Genomic DNA, 16,628 nt, shown 5'->3' with positions numbered 1-16,628 from the left:
TGAGAACTTCATATATGAATATACTGTGTATCATCTCTACCCTTGCCCACGTCTCTCCTACTCCCTTTTGAATTCACGATCTCTTCTATAGTAAAAATTATATTTTTGAAAGTAGATTAATTCAGAGTGTAGACACAATGGGAGCAGAAAGACCCAGTTTCTTTCCACCTTTTCTGTAATAGTGTTACAATACTGTAGAAAGGTGAAACTACTGGGCTTAGACATTGTCTTTGCTTTTGAGACAAGGGCTGCCTATGTAGCTCTGACCGGCCTAGACGTCGAACTCAGAGATCTGCCCACCTTTGCCTCCCAAGTGCTGGGGTTCAGGGCACACACCACTACACCTGGTGAATTTCTGGAGAATGTATTTATGTGTATGGGTATTTTTGCCTGCATGTAAGTCTATACACCATGTGTGTGCACTGCCCATGGAGGCAAGAAGAGGGTACCAATCCTGAGACTGGAGTTACACACAGGTGGTTGCGAACCATCATATGGGTGCTGGGAATCAAACCAGGTCCTTTGCAAGAACAACCAGTGCTCTGAAGCACTGAGCCACCTCTCCAAACCCTTACTCTTGCTTTATTCAGCTCTTACTAAGGCCAATTAGTGCTGCACATATATGCAAGTGTTTAAGGCTGGTCAGGTAGTGTTGGGAAACCTATGAGTCTGTCTCCCCCGCAGCTCCTGACTGCCCGGAGCTCTTCATTTAGGGTGGGCTTTGTCAAGTTTTCCCCATCCAGAAGCTTCTTTTGTGAGCTGGGCAATACTATGTTAACCTGTACATGTGGAATAGAGTCGGGGTGCAGAGGAACCTCATGGCCTCCACCCCATGATGGGAGGAAGTGGGCTGGCTTAGAGCCCGCACCGTAGTGAGGAAGGGGAGCCTTGGGGACAGGGTTGAGAGAGAAAGGAAAGAAACTGGAAGTAGATGTCAGAGGCACCTACAAATATCCTGGGAGGGGGGGCAATGCATCAAGAAAGGAATGGGGCCCTGGACTCATCCCAGAAAGAGCGTGTTGGGGCAGGACCGAGAGCTACAGACTCATGTGTTGGGGGTGGGACAGGACCAAGAGCTACAGACTCATGCCTTTATCCTGATCCCTGAATCCATCCACTCAGGTGGCAAAGGGTCACTGTCCCAAGGACCCTCCACCCCAACCAATTCACAGTCATTTCATATTAGAAACACCAGAATTCTTTTCCATCCTCAAATCAGCCTTTCAGTTGTAGGCCCCTGTGTTACCTAATCACACTGGATGTGACCCCATCCCCTGCCACATGTGAGGAGAAGGGATCACGGTTAAGGGTCAGCGCAGGAACTAGGGGACATTGGGTAGACAAAGAGTAAAATGTTAAACATCATCCAAACTCCCAGAGGGTCCAGCATTTCCTCTCACGTCTTTGCCCGGGAACAAGGTCCACGACCCTGTAGGGTTGGCTGAGAGGGACTAAGAAAAGAGAGCAGGGATTAAGGGGTACCCTGGGCAGTGAGCTGGGGAAAGGGAAGAACTCAGACCTAGAAGAAATGAAGTTAAAAAGGAAAACCAGTTGTGGGAAGGTACAGTTTTCCCTCAGGCCAATTCCTTTTGTTTCAGGAGTTGGCTCAGCCAGCACAGGGCCTAACATTTAGAAAACTGGATAAATATTTGATGGGCTGATGGCAGAAGCCATGGGGAAACGGTTCTTGGTGGGAGAAATGGGATCCTGAAGGTTTCTGCCAAGCAGTCCTTGGCTTTAATCCAGGAGTAAATTCTACCTCTCCCAGCTGTTTGCTCCAGAGACCTAGGAGCTAAGGCTAAGCAGCACCACATCGCAGCTGCTGTCTCTGAGCCTGTCTGGGCCTAGGCTCAGGGGCAATGCCTGCAGGTCCAGGAAGCCTGGCATGGAGATACTAATCTCCTGCAACTAAAGGGGCCTTCACTGGCCATAGAAGACATGGGACGGAGAGGAAATGCGGCCGTGGGGGGAGCCTGCCACCCAGTCCCAGCCTGGCCCCACTTACGGAACTGAATGAATTATCAACACTCTCGGTGCTGGAGGAGAGCTCCTGGGAAAGGGCCAGAGGGCATGGGGAAGAAGGGGCGGGTGGGGAGGGAAAGAGACAAAGGCAAAGAATTTAGCTCCAACTCGGTTCATAACTGCTTCTCTTGTGCAGCTACATTATTCTGCTTTAGTGGAAGATGGTCAGCCTGGCCCCAACACTTGCCCAGAGTCCAGAGACTATGGGATGTTGGAAAGCCAGCCCAGACCTCAAGATCAAGGTTTTCTAATTTAGCTTCTCTTCTTGCCTGAACACATCTTCCTGTTAGATCAATACCCTGAGCTGGTCTCTAGTGCAGTGACTGCCTGCCCAGGTTCACTTCTCATGTCACTCGTCCACAGACTTTCAACCATGGGGACAACCACACACTGCATGACCCTGTACTAGAAGGTCTGTTCCTCCAGCTTCTCGGCAGTCTCAGGAAGAGCTGGCCTTTAGGGTTAGGTATCTCCTCTAAGCCCTGCACTCTAACCCCAACCTTGAACCTGTGTGGCAAAGGCATCCCCAACCCAGGAACCTGAAGCTGCGGGCTGGACCCTCACGTCAGTCTCACAGCTATCAAACCTTCTGGGGCTTCCTGTCAGGCTATTACACATGACACTGAAGATATTATATTTTGTGATTGTTTTTGGACAATTAGATCCTAGCTAAATCCATCTGAGTAAGCTAATTAGCAGGGCAGGAGCAGTATTGATCTCAGCCCAAAGTCTAGATCCCAATAATCTAGACATCACCCCAGCTAAGTGCAGTAACACACGCCTGTAATCTCAGTACCTGCAAGGCTGAGGCAGAAGGATCAAGAGTTCAAGGCTAGCCCCGGCTACATACTGAGAATCTTTTTTAACAAAACAAAACAAAACAAATTAATGTGAATAAATTATAATAAAATAAGAAAAAGAAACCAAAATAAAAATAGAATTAAAAAATGGCAAAGAAACAAAAATACAAAATAAACATCATCTGTCTCCTGCGTTGAGCTGATTATCTGGGAACAAAGTGAGGGGCAGCTCATTCCGCAACTGTGGAGCAGTGCGCATGCATTGGGCCACCCTGGGCTCTACCCACACAGCCTACGGGCCACCCTGGGCTCTACCCACACAGCCTACGGGCCACCCTGGGCTCTACCCACACAGCCTACGGGCCATCCTGGGCTCTACCCACACAGCCTACGGGCCATCCTGGGCTCTACCCACACAGCCTACGGGCCACCCTGGGCTCTACCCACACAGCCTACGGGCCACCCTGGGCTCTACCCACACAGCCTATGGGCCATCCTGGGCTCTACCCACACAGCCTATGGGCCACCCTGGGCTCTACCCACACAGCCTATGGGCCATCCTGGGCTCTACCCACACAGCCTACGGGCCACCCTGGGCTCTATCCACATAGCCCACCAGGGCAGGCAGCAGGAGCAGCATGTGTGCACAAAGGCGGGGGGGGGGGGCAGGGGACTGGACGAAGAGGCACAGTCTTGGGAGTTCCCACAGCAAGAGGGCAGTGGCCATTGTTCTTGTCTGGTTAGCATTTCAAGCATCTGCTTAATTCAGTCCTATGGCTGAAGTTCTTGATCGAGGCACTGAGCAGAAGAGCAGGGTATAGCCACATTTGGAAACACCCTGTTAAGGGTACAACTCTTTCTTTTTTTTCTTTTTTCTCTTTCTTTTTTCTTTCTTTTTCTTTGGGGGGGGGGACAGGGTTTCTCTGTGTAGCCCTGGCTGTCCTGGACTCACTTTGTAGACCAGGCTGGCCTTGAACTCACAGAAATCCGCCTGCCTCTGCCTTCCGAGTGCTGGGACTAAAGGTGTGTGCCACCACGCGGGCCAGCTCTTCTACTTTGGGAGGAAGTGGGAAGTAAAAGGCAGTGGGACAGCAGGGTCTATCATAACCCACCTGTTCCTTCTCCACTCGTCAGCTGGTGGGGAAGAGCAGGCGGACTGGCTCTAGCCAGCCCTCTCCCAGACAGGCCCCAGGGGACTCATTATCATCCATGGCTGTCAGGAGGGTGCCATGACCTGCTCTCCTCCTAGTCCCTAGGCCTGAGTCACTAGTACTGAGTCAGTGTCGGGGACTACAGCTGAAGCCAAGAGCTGACATCACACCCTTGTCAGCCTGGGAGGGCTTCCAGTGTGACATGCAGCAGAGTTCTCTGTACAAAGGTTACAGTCCTGAAAAGACAAAGCTCATGTCTTTGGGGTGCCATTATGTAGGGGAGGGTGTGATTAGGGGTTGGTACCTAAATCACTCTCTGATTCTTGTGCCACCTTGCCAACTTTATGCCAAAATATTTGTCATTTGACTACAAATAGGAAGGGAAACCGAGGTGGTGAGGACTGCTTTAAAGGAGTGGGCTCGTGTGTGTTGGCTGCGAGAGAACAAAGAGAGAACCCTCTGTGGGGAACATAAAGGAATCCTCACAAGAAAACGGGGACTTCTGTAAGGTCTGACAAAGAATTCTGTAAGGAGATTTGGAGGCAAAAAGTAGTCCAGGACGCTGCTCTCCCCTGAGGCTCCACTCCACTTCTCTGGAGTTCTTCCACAGTGGGAGGAGCATGGGGTTAACCAGAGCCCAAAAGGAAAGTGCGACCGGGAGCAGTGTCAGGGCCTTTGGAGCATCTTGCTTAAGCTCCTCATGTTGGAGCTTTGGTAAATACCCTGCATCAGCTCCTAGCCCAGGAATAGCATTTCATCCTCCGTGCTCTGGGCATTGTGCAAGGATGACAATTAGCTGTTGACTCAGTGAGTGTTTCATACAACGGAGGAAGAAAAGGAAAACCAATTCCCTTGGTACCACGAGCACAGAGGCACTGATGGACATAATCCTCAAAACGTCAGCAGGACCGGCAGGAACCCCTGAGCTGAGGTCTCCGTGTCTGGAGACTTGGGCACTTATGCTTGTGTTCTCTGTTTCTCTTTCATGCTCTCACATTTCCCAAGGAGCCTCAGTGGGTTCAAGGGTCTCACTGTTAGCATCAGACAACCCAGGAGGGCCTGGGGACGTCCTGTCTTCTTCCTTTCCTGCATCTAGTAACCCAAAAGGAGCCAAGTGGGGAGACAGGCAACTGGAGAACCGAGCTAGGGATGTAAACACTCATAGGACGCCTGCCGCCCAGAGTCACCCACAATGCTGCAGCAGAAGTTAGATGCTTAGGACCCCAGCACAAGGTAAGAGAAACCCTAAGGCCTCGGCTTTTCTGGTCCTAAGATGTAGACTAAAAACAGATACAGGGAAAGGTCAAGCCAGACGAGAGGCCGCAATGAATCCCCGCCCAGGTGCGCACACTCATCCAACCAGGGTTGATCTTAGATGAGGCAGCCTTCAGATAAGCGCAGGCCCTTTAGGCCTCAGCTCCACCCAAACCTGGAGAATCCTTCTTGCTGCACCTTCCCTTCCTAGACCCTGCACTCCACTGCCAAGCTACACAGAGACGGCACACGCCACACTGGTTCCCAGAACAGCCAGGGTTTTGCCTGTACATGGACGTGGAGGTGTGGGCTGTCACATCCTGGGCTCTTCTTTCCCGTGACCCCTTACAGCTGGGATCTGGGGAAGCGAATGCTGAGGACTAACCTAGGCAGCTCAGCTGAGTGACTGTGAGCCTGAGCTGTGGACTGGGCTCCTGAGTGACCTTAGTGAACACGTTCGCTTCTCTAAGGCCTGTTCCTCACTGGTGAATAACACCAGTTAGAGCAGCTGTGAGGAGCCCATGGACATCATCTGCTCACTGTCCAGCACGTCAGTGGTCAGTAAATGTTGGCACATTTGGCTTCAGTGTTGTTAAAATGTCATAATGAAATATATTTCCAGGGAGAGCAGGCTCTGAGTTTCCCTTGCCTACTGCTTTTCCTTCCTCTAACCACTGACTGCCCTCTATTGCATCCATAATGTGGGTGGTTGACACCACCCACAGCCAGATGCCAGGACCATGGGTATAATCATTTCAACAGTGCAGATTCTTTCTTTCTTTTTTCATATTCCGTCTTTCCCAGGCTTGGCTGGCAGCCAGGGCGAGAGGCTGCCAACAGTGAACCAGAGATGAAGACCAGAGCACCACTGCCTGCCGGGGACACCAGGCCACGGAACTTGTTTATCCACTGGGTACCTTTCCCCACTGTCTGTCCTTATGTACTAAGCTACTGCCTGCTCACTTCCTGCTCTGTACTGTACACAGATACCCTGCTGCCGCCGAGCTTCCTTTTCAATCACCCTCAGCTCCTCAACTAGGCATTAGGTTTACTTTGCCAAGGCTCTCTCTCTCTTCCCTTTTGGGTTATCTCAGAGAAAGGCAGGCTGCAGTACATTCTGCTGAGGCCCCACTGGTAGAGAATAAGCCTTACTCTAGGTGAACAGAAAGTAGGACCTTTGCGGGCTGGAGAGATGGCTTAGTAGTTAAGAGCGCCGCCTGCTCTTCCAGAGGTCCTGAGTTCAATTCCCAGCAACCACATGGTGGCTCACAACCATCTATAATGTGATCTGATGCCCTCTTCTGCAGATAAAGCACTCATATGCAATAAATAAATAAATCTTAAAAAAAAAAAAAAGAAAAGAAAAAAAGAAAGTAGGACCTTTGGGGTGTGAGGGAAGGAGCCGTGAGCAGGGCCAGGAGGAGAAGCTGGTGCTCTTTCAGCGCCCTCTCTCTCGCACACAGGAAGAGCACAGCCCCCTGTCCTTCCCTGTGGTGGCTGCCGTCGTCTCCACTAGGCCAGGTCTCAAGCAGGGTGCATTAGGCCTGTGTCACAGTTCTTAGTATGTGCTTAATGGGATGATAATGCAGTTTAGTGAAAGCAGCCCTGGACATGGTTAAGAGTATCGGCCTTGCCATTAGCTAGATGACCCAAGGCAAGTCACTTTATCTCTCTAGTCTCTGAATTTTTCCTGTGTAAGATGAGGCCACCGGAATACATGAATCCCAAGGTCTCTTTCCAGTCTAACATTCCAAGCTTTATCAGTGAAATGAACAGAGGGGGGAACGGAAATTAGAGTCAACCCACGTAAGACACCCTGTCTCCATGCGACCCTCAGATCCCTCGCCATTTGCCCCTCCCCCACACCTTACCTCATCCTCATTCTCCACTTTAGGGTTGCTGGCTGTCCGTTTCAGGTTGCTGCTGAGACTTATGCTGGCTGTAGCGTCTGACTTTGAGCGCTGGTGAGTCCTTTTGGAGGGAGACAGCCCTGTGTCAGGGGCTGGGCTCAAAGATGGCAGCTCCCTCTTTCGGTGAGCTGGCTTCAGCTCATCTGAGAGGATTAGTTTCCTTAACTTGGTCCCTCGGGAGTGTCGCTGAGTGGAGATGTGCATGTCTGAGGAGTAAGCCCCGAGCAACAGGGCGCACTGTAGAGAGAAGTTTATGCTCTGGCGACAGCGGTGGACGATGTAGGGTTTAATGGCATCGCCCACGTCCTCATCCATGTGGATGTACATGTTAAGCAACTGGGGCAAATAGAAGTCCACATCCTCATTGCGAAAGCAGAAGAGTCGGTTGCCAATGTAGGCCTGCACCCCAGGCTCCTTGGAGTTATACAGGTATGAAATGGCCATGGAGATGTCGAATAGTTTTGACTCAAACAGCCTCAGGAGCCAAGACTGTTTGGCTGAGTTGTTCTGTCGTCGTCTTCTTGCTCCTTTGGCTGTGCCAGAGGCCACAGTGGCCCCCATCTCATCTTCTTCCTCCCTAATCTGGGCAGGTGGATCATCTAGGCAACGGATTTCACTGTCCACACTATCCCCATTAACCAACTCCAGCGGGGTGCCTTTGCTAGAGATGGCTACACCTCCATGCAAAAGTTTGACTTTCTCCAGCACCTCCTGGCAGGCCTTCTGGGCCACCTCAGGGTCAATCACTGCCAGCTCCCCCACCCCCTCCGTGATGGCACTTAGCAAGGAGCCCCCATTCTTCCCTGACGGGCTAGCAGCAGGCTCACAAGGTGGCTTCAGGGTGGCAGGCTCCACCACCATGTCTCCCATGGCTACAGCCGAACTTCGAGCTTCCAAGCTGGAGGAGGGAGGGAGAAAAGAAGACACACTGGTTAGTGATTCAGGTCTTCCCGCTACTGTCAAGTTTGCCCGAGCTCCTCCTCCTCCTCCAACATCAGATGACGTCATCAACTGGCATCTGCCCTCACTTGTGATCCTTCCTTCTCTACTTACCCAATCCAGCCTTGGTTCTTGGCGTGTATGCACAAAATGCTGTTTTACATGTGATATGCTTTACAGTCTTACAGTTTTTTCAGTGTACTGGGAAGTAACTCAAATTTTACTCTCTTTTCTTTAAATTTTTTTTTCTTGTTCTTCCTGTGCGCCTGTGGTGATACTTTTCCTGTTTAAACGGTATTCTCCTTATTCATAACATAATTCACATGTTAAATCCTCTGCCTCTCTCTCTATTTAGTATGAAAGCTGCTGCTGTCTTCTGAGACAGACAGTCTTACAGGCTCATTGTAAACTTGCAGCACTCCTCCTGCCTCAGCCTTCCACGTACTGGACTTTCAGACACCAGCTGCCGCTCTAGGATCTGGTAACAGATACTTTCCCTTCCAGACTCAGGGCCCCAGGACCAGGAGCAGACACCACACGAGGCTTCTCTTAGTAGAAAGCATGTTAAAACAGCCACATCAGCCTTGCAGAAGCTGCAGCACTTTTCTCATCTGGCTTCTTAACATCACACCCTTGCTCTATGTTTATAAATTGTACAAACTCAACTATACCACGTATTTTCTGTTTCAGTTTCAATTGCAAATTGAGGGGAAAAATACTTCACATTGCTGCTGTATAGAAGACAAACTTATGTGGATGAAAGGACGTACCACAGTTCCTGGCATGTGGCAGTACTCACTAATGCTAGCTGAATCCTAACCCCATACGAGGTTAATAAACGGCATGTGCACATATACCATTACTATGTAAGGGGCATGAATTGCATTAGTCATTGTGACTATTACCTGACCACTTTCCCCACTGTCATGTACACACTCCAGGGACGGGAAGGGCCCTAAGAAGGTGCACCAGCATGGTTTGGTGCATAAGCAACTATTTATGGAGTTACAGATGGGAAGTAGCCCAGACAGAACTTATTAGAGCAGCTGACGTGGGGTGCGGGACTGGGAGGTAAAAGTAGTTTAGGGGGTTAATATCTGCCCAGCCCAGGTAAAATAAAGCTTATGTAAAATACAACAGGTTTTTTTTTTTTTTTTAATTGATTTTATAGTGGGTTAAATAAAATGGCTGTAATAATTATAGGCTTCTAATAATAAACATTATTAGCCATATTTATATTTTCAACAAACAGAAGACAAAAAGAAATCAGGACCCATGGGTCTATAACTTCTAAAAAAAAACTGGGACATATAGGAATTGAAACTAGGAACTCTCTGGATGGACTTGTAGAAGTAGTCAGATAATGTTGCAGATAAAAGCTATTGCCAGGCTGGGCATGGTAGCGCACGCCTTTAACCCCAGCACTCGGGAGGCAGAGGCAGGTGGATCGCTGTGAGTTCAAGGCCAGCCTGGTCTACAAAGCGAGTCCAGGACAGTCAAGGCTACACAGAGAAACCCTGTCTCAAAAACAAAACAAAACACCATTGCCTCCAAGAGCAGCTTCCAGAGTGTCACCAAACCAGGTTAGAAGAATCCACAGTAAGCTGAGGGCTAGGAGAACAGATGTAGAGTATTTTGTTAGGTGGTCCTGGCTTCAGATCCGGGCATGGCCATCAGAGGACTTAGAGGCCTTGTCCCAAACTGGCAAAGAGAACAGCCAATGTACACGCTAGAAGAAGGGAGAGGCTTTGCACAAGTAGAATGGAAGTGATTTCTAAGTGCTATCACCTTGCCCTGTGCTCTAGTGAGGCTGGGCTATCCATACTTTGGGTGGCTAGAAAAGGGTGTTTGGGGCTGGAGAGATGGCTCAGAGGTTAAGGGCACTGCCTGCTCTTCCAGAGGTCCTGAGTTCAATTCCCAGCAACCTCATGGTGGCTCACAACCATCTATAATGTGATATGATGTGCACTGTATATACAATAAATAAACAAATCTTTTAAAAAAAAAAAAAAAAAGAAAGAAAGAAAGAAAGGAAGGAAGGAAGAAAAGAAAAGGGTGTTCGGTATCTTTTTGTGGTCATTCTGAGGAACTTTTATTCACTTTTTCCCCAGACAGGGGTCTCGTGCATTTCTGGCTGGCCAAGTGCTAGGGTAGAGGCACGGACACTGTGCCAGTGTATGCAGTGACAGGGGCTGGATCCAGGGCTTCATGAGTGTTAGGCATGCACTCTGCCACCTACGCCACCTTCTCCTCCCTTCCTCCTCCCATCGCACTCACTTGTCCAATGTCATACAGTCCAGTTTACTGCCCCCCAGTTACTACCAAAGCTTTGCAGAGAGAGGGAGAGAGATGGGAAACTCTCTTCTACTCCCAGATGCCAACAAAAATAGACACTTTAGTTCATCTTTCTCCCAACTCTATCACCATGAAATGTGTCTCTGCACTTCCTGATGAGGTCGTGTTCCCTCACTCTGCTCTCTGCCAGGGTTGGGCAGTGCCTCTGATCAGGGGAGCCAGCATGGCTGCCTAGATGCCCGCCTGAAACCGCAACTGTGGATCGCACAGGAATAAGAAAGAAGCTGGAATCTCTCCTGCCACACTTCTGTAGCTGTCTCATGGTCTCTCTAATTCAACCAATACGTCTACCTTCTAAGTTTTCTAGTCTAAACCAATCCTGTTCAGCTAACTCTTCCCCAGGATCTATATGCCTGGCTCATCCTTTCTTTTTTTTTTTCTATTCCAGAGACTTGTAAATCACAGAGCTCCTGAAAGTCTGTCTCATTTCAACCTTAGCGAGGGTCTGGTATGGAACGTAGAACTGTAATCCCTGAGAGGCAGAGGCAGGAGGATCAACAGCACAAGGTCATCCTCAGTCACATACAAAGTTCAAGGCCCAGACACAGGGCCCTGAGAGTGCAGCGTTAGTGGCAGGCAACAAGACAACCAGGCCCAGACTTCCAAGGGAAATGAAGGTCAGTCACTCTCACACACAACAGTGCCTTAGACTTCACCAGGAAATTCATTTTCCTGTCCCAACTAATTGGAATTGTTTTTATTATTGGGATCAGGAAGGCAGGTAAGCCAGCATCACCCTCTACCCTGTAGGGAAAGAGGACAATCTCTGGGCTCAGCAAGGAGCCCCACATCAGGTGCTCACGGGCTTCCACAGCAAAGACTCTCGCAGCGGCCCAGGAAGCCCAAGGGTGTCAACATGTGCAGACAAAGCTGAGCCCAGGCAGAGGCTCAGTGGGGAGGAGCACGTCAGCCTAGTGCCTCAAGCGAAGGAGAGAACCAATCAAGTCATGAGAAGTTGTCTCACCTTCACATGCATGTGCACCCACACAAATAAACATATAGGGGCAGAGACACCTAAGTAATAGAAATAAGAGATTTTCCAAAATTTAATTCAAATATGGTGTTAAACATTAATATCTGGCCCCCCTCTCTCCAGGGTTTCTCCATGTAGCCTTGGCTGTCCTGCACTCGCTTTGTAGACCTGGCTAACCTTGAACTCAGAGATCCATCTGCCTCGGCCTCCAAGTGCTGGGATTAAAGGTGTGCGCCACCACATCCAGCTCAAAACATTAATTTCTTCATCTTTAAATGCAATGAGGGGTTAGAAAGACAGCTCAGAGGTTAGGAGCACTGTCTGTTCTTCCAGAGGTCCTGAGTTCTATTCCCAGCAACCACACAGTGGCTCACAGCCATCTATAATGAGATCTGGTGCCCTCTTCTGGCCTGCAGGCAGAATGCTATATACATAATAAATAAATAAATACTAAAATAAACAAACAAACAAATAGAATGAAACTAAACCTTGGAACAGTAACTATTCTGAAGAAAGTAAGAGGATTAAAATAAAAAAACAAGGCCGGGCAGTGGTGGCGCACGCCTTTAATCCCAGCACTCGGGAGGCAGAGGCAGGCGGATCACTGCAAGTTTGAGGCCAGCCTGGTCTACAAAGAGAGTCCAGGACAGCCAAGGCTACACAGAGAAACCCTGTCTCAAAAAACTTAAAAAAAAAAAAAACAAAACTAAAAAAAAAGGTCTCCATGAAAAGACTTACTGACCTGGTCTTTCAGGAGAAATGTTACGAGTCCCAAACTTACCCAATCAATACTGCTTCTTCAAATCTCTTTCCAAGCATGATAAATATGAATCCTGGTGTTTTAACATGCTCCTGCATTCACAGAATGACTTTTAAGAGATCAGCTGATCTACTGATAACAGCAGGCCAGCTCAAGTTCCCTTCCTTTAAAGGATCCTTTGAGATGGGTCACAAGAAGTAGAAAAAAGGTAAAGGAGCCAATATCTTTCTCACTGTCTGAAGTGGGTAGTAAAGGAAAGCCCTCAGAAGTTCATGGGGAAGAGGGCCAAGGGTCACGGGCAGTAGTGGAGGGTTTACCTAACATGAGCATGTATCTGGGTTCAATCTCCAGCAAACCCCACCCCAGTTAACGTAGCTAAAGCTACGCGTCAGGCTGAAGAAACAAAAATATTGTCATAATTACCTAGACAATCCTCTATCATCAGACCTTCTCCTGCACAAAGGGCCAAAAAATAGTCACGAGCATTCAAGTGAAACTACAGTAATAAGCTTTAGATAGAACTTTGTACTGCAATAGTTAAAGAGGTCAGCCCCAACCTGTGGGAGTACACATACGGATGAACAGAAAGGACTGCTAGGTTGACCATAAATCCCTACAACACTATTGAATGTTACCAAGTGCATACACTCCTTTAGCAGTAATTTTTTTTTTTTTTTGGTTTTGTGAGACAGGGTTTCTCTGTATAGCCTTGGCTGTCCTGGACTCACTTTGTAGACCAGGCTGGCCTCGAACTCACAGCGATCCGCCTGCCTCTGCCTCCCGAGTGCTGGGATTAAAGGCGTGCGCCACCACACCGGCTAGCAGTAATTTTAAAAAACAGGCTGCTCTTCAAAAGGAACTCTGTCATCCTAGACCATTTGTTCTGATGTTACGAAGTTCCTTGCTAGCTGGGCAAGGTAGTGCATGTCTGTAATCCCAGCACTCAGGAGGCAGAGGCAGGCAGATCTCTGTGAGTTCAAGGCCAGCCTGGTTTACCGAGTGAGTCCAGGACAGCCACGGCTACACAAAGAGACTGTCTTGAAAAACCAAAAAAAAAAAAAAAAAAAAAAAAAAAAAAAAAAAAAAAAAAAAAAAGAAGAAGAAGAAGAAGAAGAAGAAGCAGTAGTAGTAGTTCCAGGCTGGAGAGATGGCTCAGCAATTAAGAGCACTGGCTGCTCTTCTAGAGGACGCGGGTTCAGTTCCCAGCACTCACATGGAAGCTCATAACTGTAACTCCTGTTCCAGGGGATCTGACACCGTCACACAGACATGCATGCAGTCAAAACACCAATGTACATAACATAACAAATAAATAATTTAATTTTTTTTAAAAAAGTTCCTTGCTGGGGCTGGAGAGATGGTTCAACAGCTATGTACGTGGTGGCTCACAACCATCTTTAACCCCAGTTCCAGGGAACAGACATGCTTTTCTGGCCTCTGGAGACAACAGTCACATATGTGGTACATGCACTTACAGGCAAGCAAAAAAGCCATACACAAAATGAAAATTTTCTTAAAAAATAAATTCCTTTCCATGTCTTAAGGCTCATCAGAAAGCTTTAAGAACTCATCTCCCCTTCTCCTAACTGGTAGAGAACAATTTCTCCATCTTTCCCTGTGGAAACTCTGGACGGAGCAGTCCAGCAAGCTCAAGCCCCACCAGGAAACAAGTATGCTTGCCTACGGTCTCAAAGGACGGTGGCATCAGGGAAGAGGGCATTCTCAGCTAGAGCAGCAAGGGAACGGGGAAGGGCAGTGGTCTCACAGTAGTTAGGTCAATATTGATCAAGCTGAGAACTCTGTGCAAGGCCATGAAGCAAGTATAAGCAGATTCCAGCCAGACAGCCCAAGCCTGCTCCAGGAGCCGCTGCTGAGACTGACAGCTGGCAAAGACAGCAACCTGTACTGCTCACCTCTCTCTGAACCAGTCCTCCTTGGTCAAGTCGCAAATGTGCTTAGACTAGGTTCTCTCTCTCTCTTTCTCTCTCTCTCGTTTTTTGAGACAGGGTTTCTCTGTGTAGCCCTGGCTGCCTTGGATCTCCCTTTGTTTTTTTTTTTTTTTTTTTTTTTTTTTTTTTTTGGTTTTTCGAGACAGGGTTTCTCTGTGTAGCCTTGGCCATTATGGACTCGCTTTGTAGACCAGGCTGGCCTCGAACTCACAGCGATCCGCCTGCCTCTGCCTCCCGAGTGCTGGGATTAAAGGCGTGCGCCACCACGCCCGGCTTGGATCTCCCTTTGTAGACCAGGCTGGCCTCAAACTCACAGAGCTCCGCCTGCCTCTGCCTCCCGAGTGCTGGGGTTATAGGCGCGCGCCACCCCGCCAGGCCGACTAGGCCCTCTCTTGTCCCATGCCAATTATTGAAAAGATCCTCCCGATCTCTTCCCCAAACCACAGCAGCTCAGTTTGCTGTATTAGAGAGCGTACAGCAAACATGTCCTCCTGCAGTGCGGAACCAGATGGGAGGCAAGGGAACAACGCAAGGGCAGGGTTTTTGGTTGAGGGTGATTCTAAGGAGGCAAATATTCTCCCGTAAATGGGGATCACTAGGAGACTGCACTCTGAGTAACTTCAGGGTACAGAGAAGTGGGCCAAGATGGTGTAACTATTTTCAAAACTGAACAGGCCTAGAGTTGGAAAATGAATGGAGTTGCCTTCTTCACTACCTCAGGCTGAGGGAGAGGCTGTGAAGTCCCAGCTCGGCTCTTCTATAGACACACTCTTCTGATCACAGAATCAGGTACACACAGAAAAGCACAGGCGGCACGGCACTTAATGTGGTGGAAGAGAAAAAAAGCAGAGTGAAAGGCAGTCTTTACACTCATGGCCAGAGACCAGAGAAATAAAAATATCAAAATAAAGGGAAATTCTCAGATGACAAAACTACTAACAATAAATACCTGTTGCCTGAGAACCTGCAGTGTTTTATGAATTAAAAAAAAAAAAAAAAAAAGTATAACTTTCCCCTCAACAGACATCCCAGTAGTAGCCTATTACACTGGTGCTTACAGAATGGGCCATTTTTCTCAAAAGATCACCCCAGAGTTCAAGTAAGGAGGCTACAGGCTGAATCAAGGGTCTTGGCGTTATGCTCCTTTTCCTGGTCACCCACCCACCCCAGCTTCATCGCAGGTCCAGCTGCTCATGAAACTAACCAACACCAGGCCACTAAGCTTCAGTCAGTAAGGCAGGAGAAGGAGATACTATCCTGTGACCTAACAAAGTCCCCAAACAAATCATCTACAGCCAGATTTCTCACAGCCACATTCAGTTGCCATGCAGACCCCCTCATCTCTCCTAAGTAGCCAACTAAACAGAGATGCTCCATCCTTCAGAAACACATATGTGTCAAAAAAAAAAAAAAAAAAGCCCAAGGCAGGCAGAGGCTCCCCCTCCTCCCAACACATTTTTTTCTGAGTTCAAGGTTTAGGTGATAGCGAATACTTAAGGACCACAGGGAAAATAGAAATGATGAGACAAAGATAGCAAAACCCAGGAAAGAGAGGTGTCAAAAGTTAGAAATCAGCTGGGCAGTGGTGGCGAACGCCTTTAATCCCATTAATCCCAGCACTCGGGAGGCAGAGGCAGGTGGATCGCTGTGAGTTCGAGGCCAGCCTGGTGTACAAAGCAAGTCTAGGACAGCCAAGGCTACACAGAGAAACCCTGTCTCAAAAAACAAAAACCAAAACAAACAAACAAAAAAAAAAAAAGTTGGAAATCAGTCGGGTGTGGTGGTGCGTGCCTTTAATCCGGGCACTCAGGCAGAAGCAGGCAGATGTCTGAGTTCGAGGCCATCCTGGTCTACAGTGTGAGCTCCAGGGCAGCCAAGGCTACACAGAGAAACTCCCTGTCTCGAAAAACCAAGCCAAAACAAAACAAAACAAAAAACCAACCCAAAAGTTGGAAATCAATACTCCGTAGGGGTGTTCGCGTCCGATCTTTTCTCCTATAGGAGGCCCTCTGGAGCACCGGAGATTGAAAGGGGAAAGGAAAGCCAAAGACAGCGCCAGGTATCATCAGGCATCTCAGAGAGGGGTTGAGGACCAGGGTTAAGTGGATGGTATCTTGGGTGTGATGACAACAGTCTGAGAGCCTTTCAGGAGCAGGGAACAGGCAATTCTTGGAAGCCAGCAGCCGAGGGAGCGGGCTGCGGTAATGGGCTCCACGTAGAAGAGAGGGATACAATCTTCAGCTGAGGGAAATGAGAACTCGGTGCTCACGACCTACAGAGTTAAGGGACGGAGGCAGCAAGGGGTGAAGGAGTCTGTGTGCGGGTGGTGGTGGGGGGAGGTGGAATCCACGGGGCAGAGGGAGGGGCTAAACAGAAGAGGAAGCCAGAAAGCAGGACGACGAGCCGGGGGCCCGAGGGGAAGGGGTGAAGGGGACCCCAGGGTGCAGCTGCCACCAGGAGAGGGCAGTTTTGTAGTCGAACCCAGGTCGCGGTAAGCTGTGCGAGACAGGATGGC

At 48.9% G+C, this 16,628-nt stretch overlaps 1 protein-coding gene across 2 annotated transcripts in view; it reads right to left on the bottom strand.

The window, feature by feature from the left end:
• The window catches only part of Pi4kb (phosphatidylinositol 4-kinase beta), a 30,001-nt gene extending 21,967 nt beyond the window's left edge, over nt 1-8,034 (bottom strand). The window contains exons 1-2 of one of the 2 annotated variants that reach the window (XM_051157684.1): nt 7,099-8,034; nt 2,006-2,050 (exon numbers count right to left, since the gene is read on the bottom strand). In XM_051157684.1, coding sequence (XP_051013641.1) covers nt 2,006-2,050; nt 7,099-8,007 — 954 coding nt within the window. In that variant the 5' untranslated portion in view covers nt 8,008-8,034. The remainder of the gene's footprint in view (nt 1-2,005; nt 2,051-7,098) is intronic. The other variant, XM_051157685.1, reaches the window with a different exon arrangement.
• Nucleotides 8,035-16,628: the final 8,594 nt, after the last annotated feature.

This window comes from Acomys russatus, chromosome 15 (assembly GCF_903995435.1).
Source record: "Acomys russatus chromosome 15, mAcoRus1.1, whole genome shotgun sequence".
In the NCBI taxonomy this organism is placed as follows: Eukaryota; Metazoa; Chordata; class Mammalia; order Rodentia; family Muridae; genus Acomys; species Acomys russatus.
This window is presented reverse-complemented; position numbering and strand designations above follow the sequence as displayed.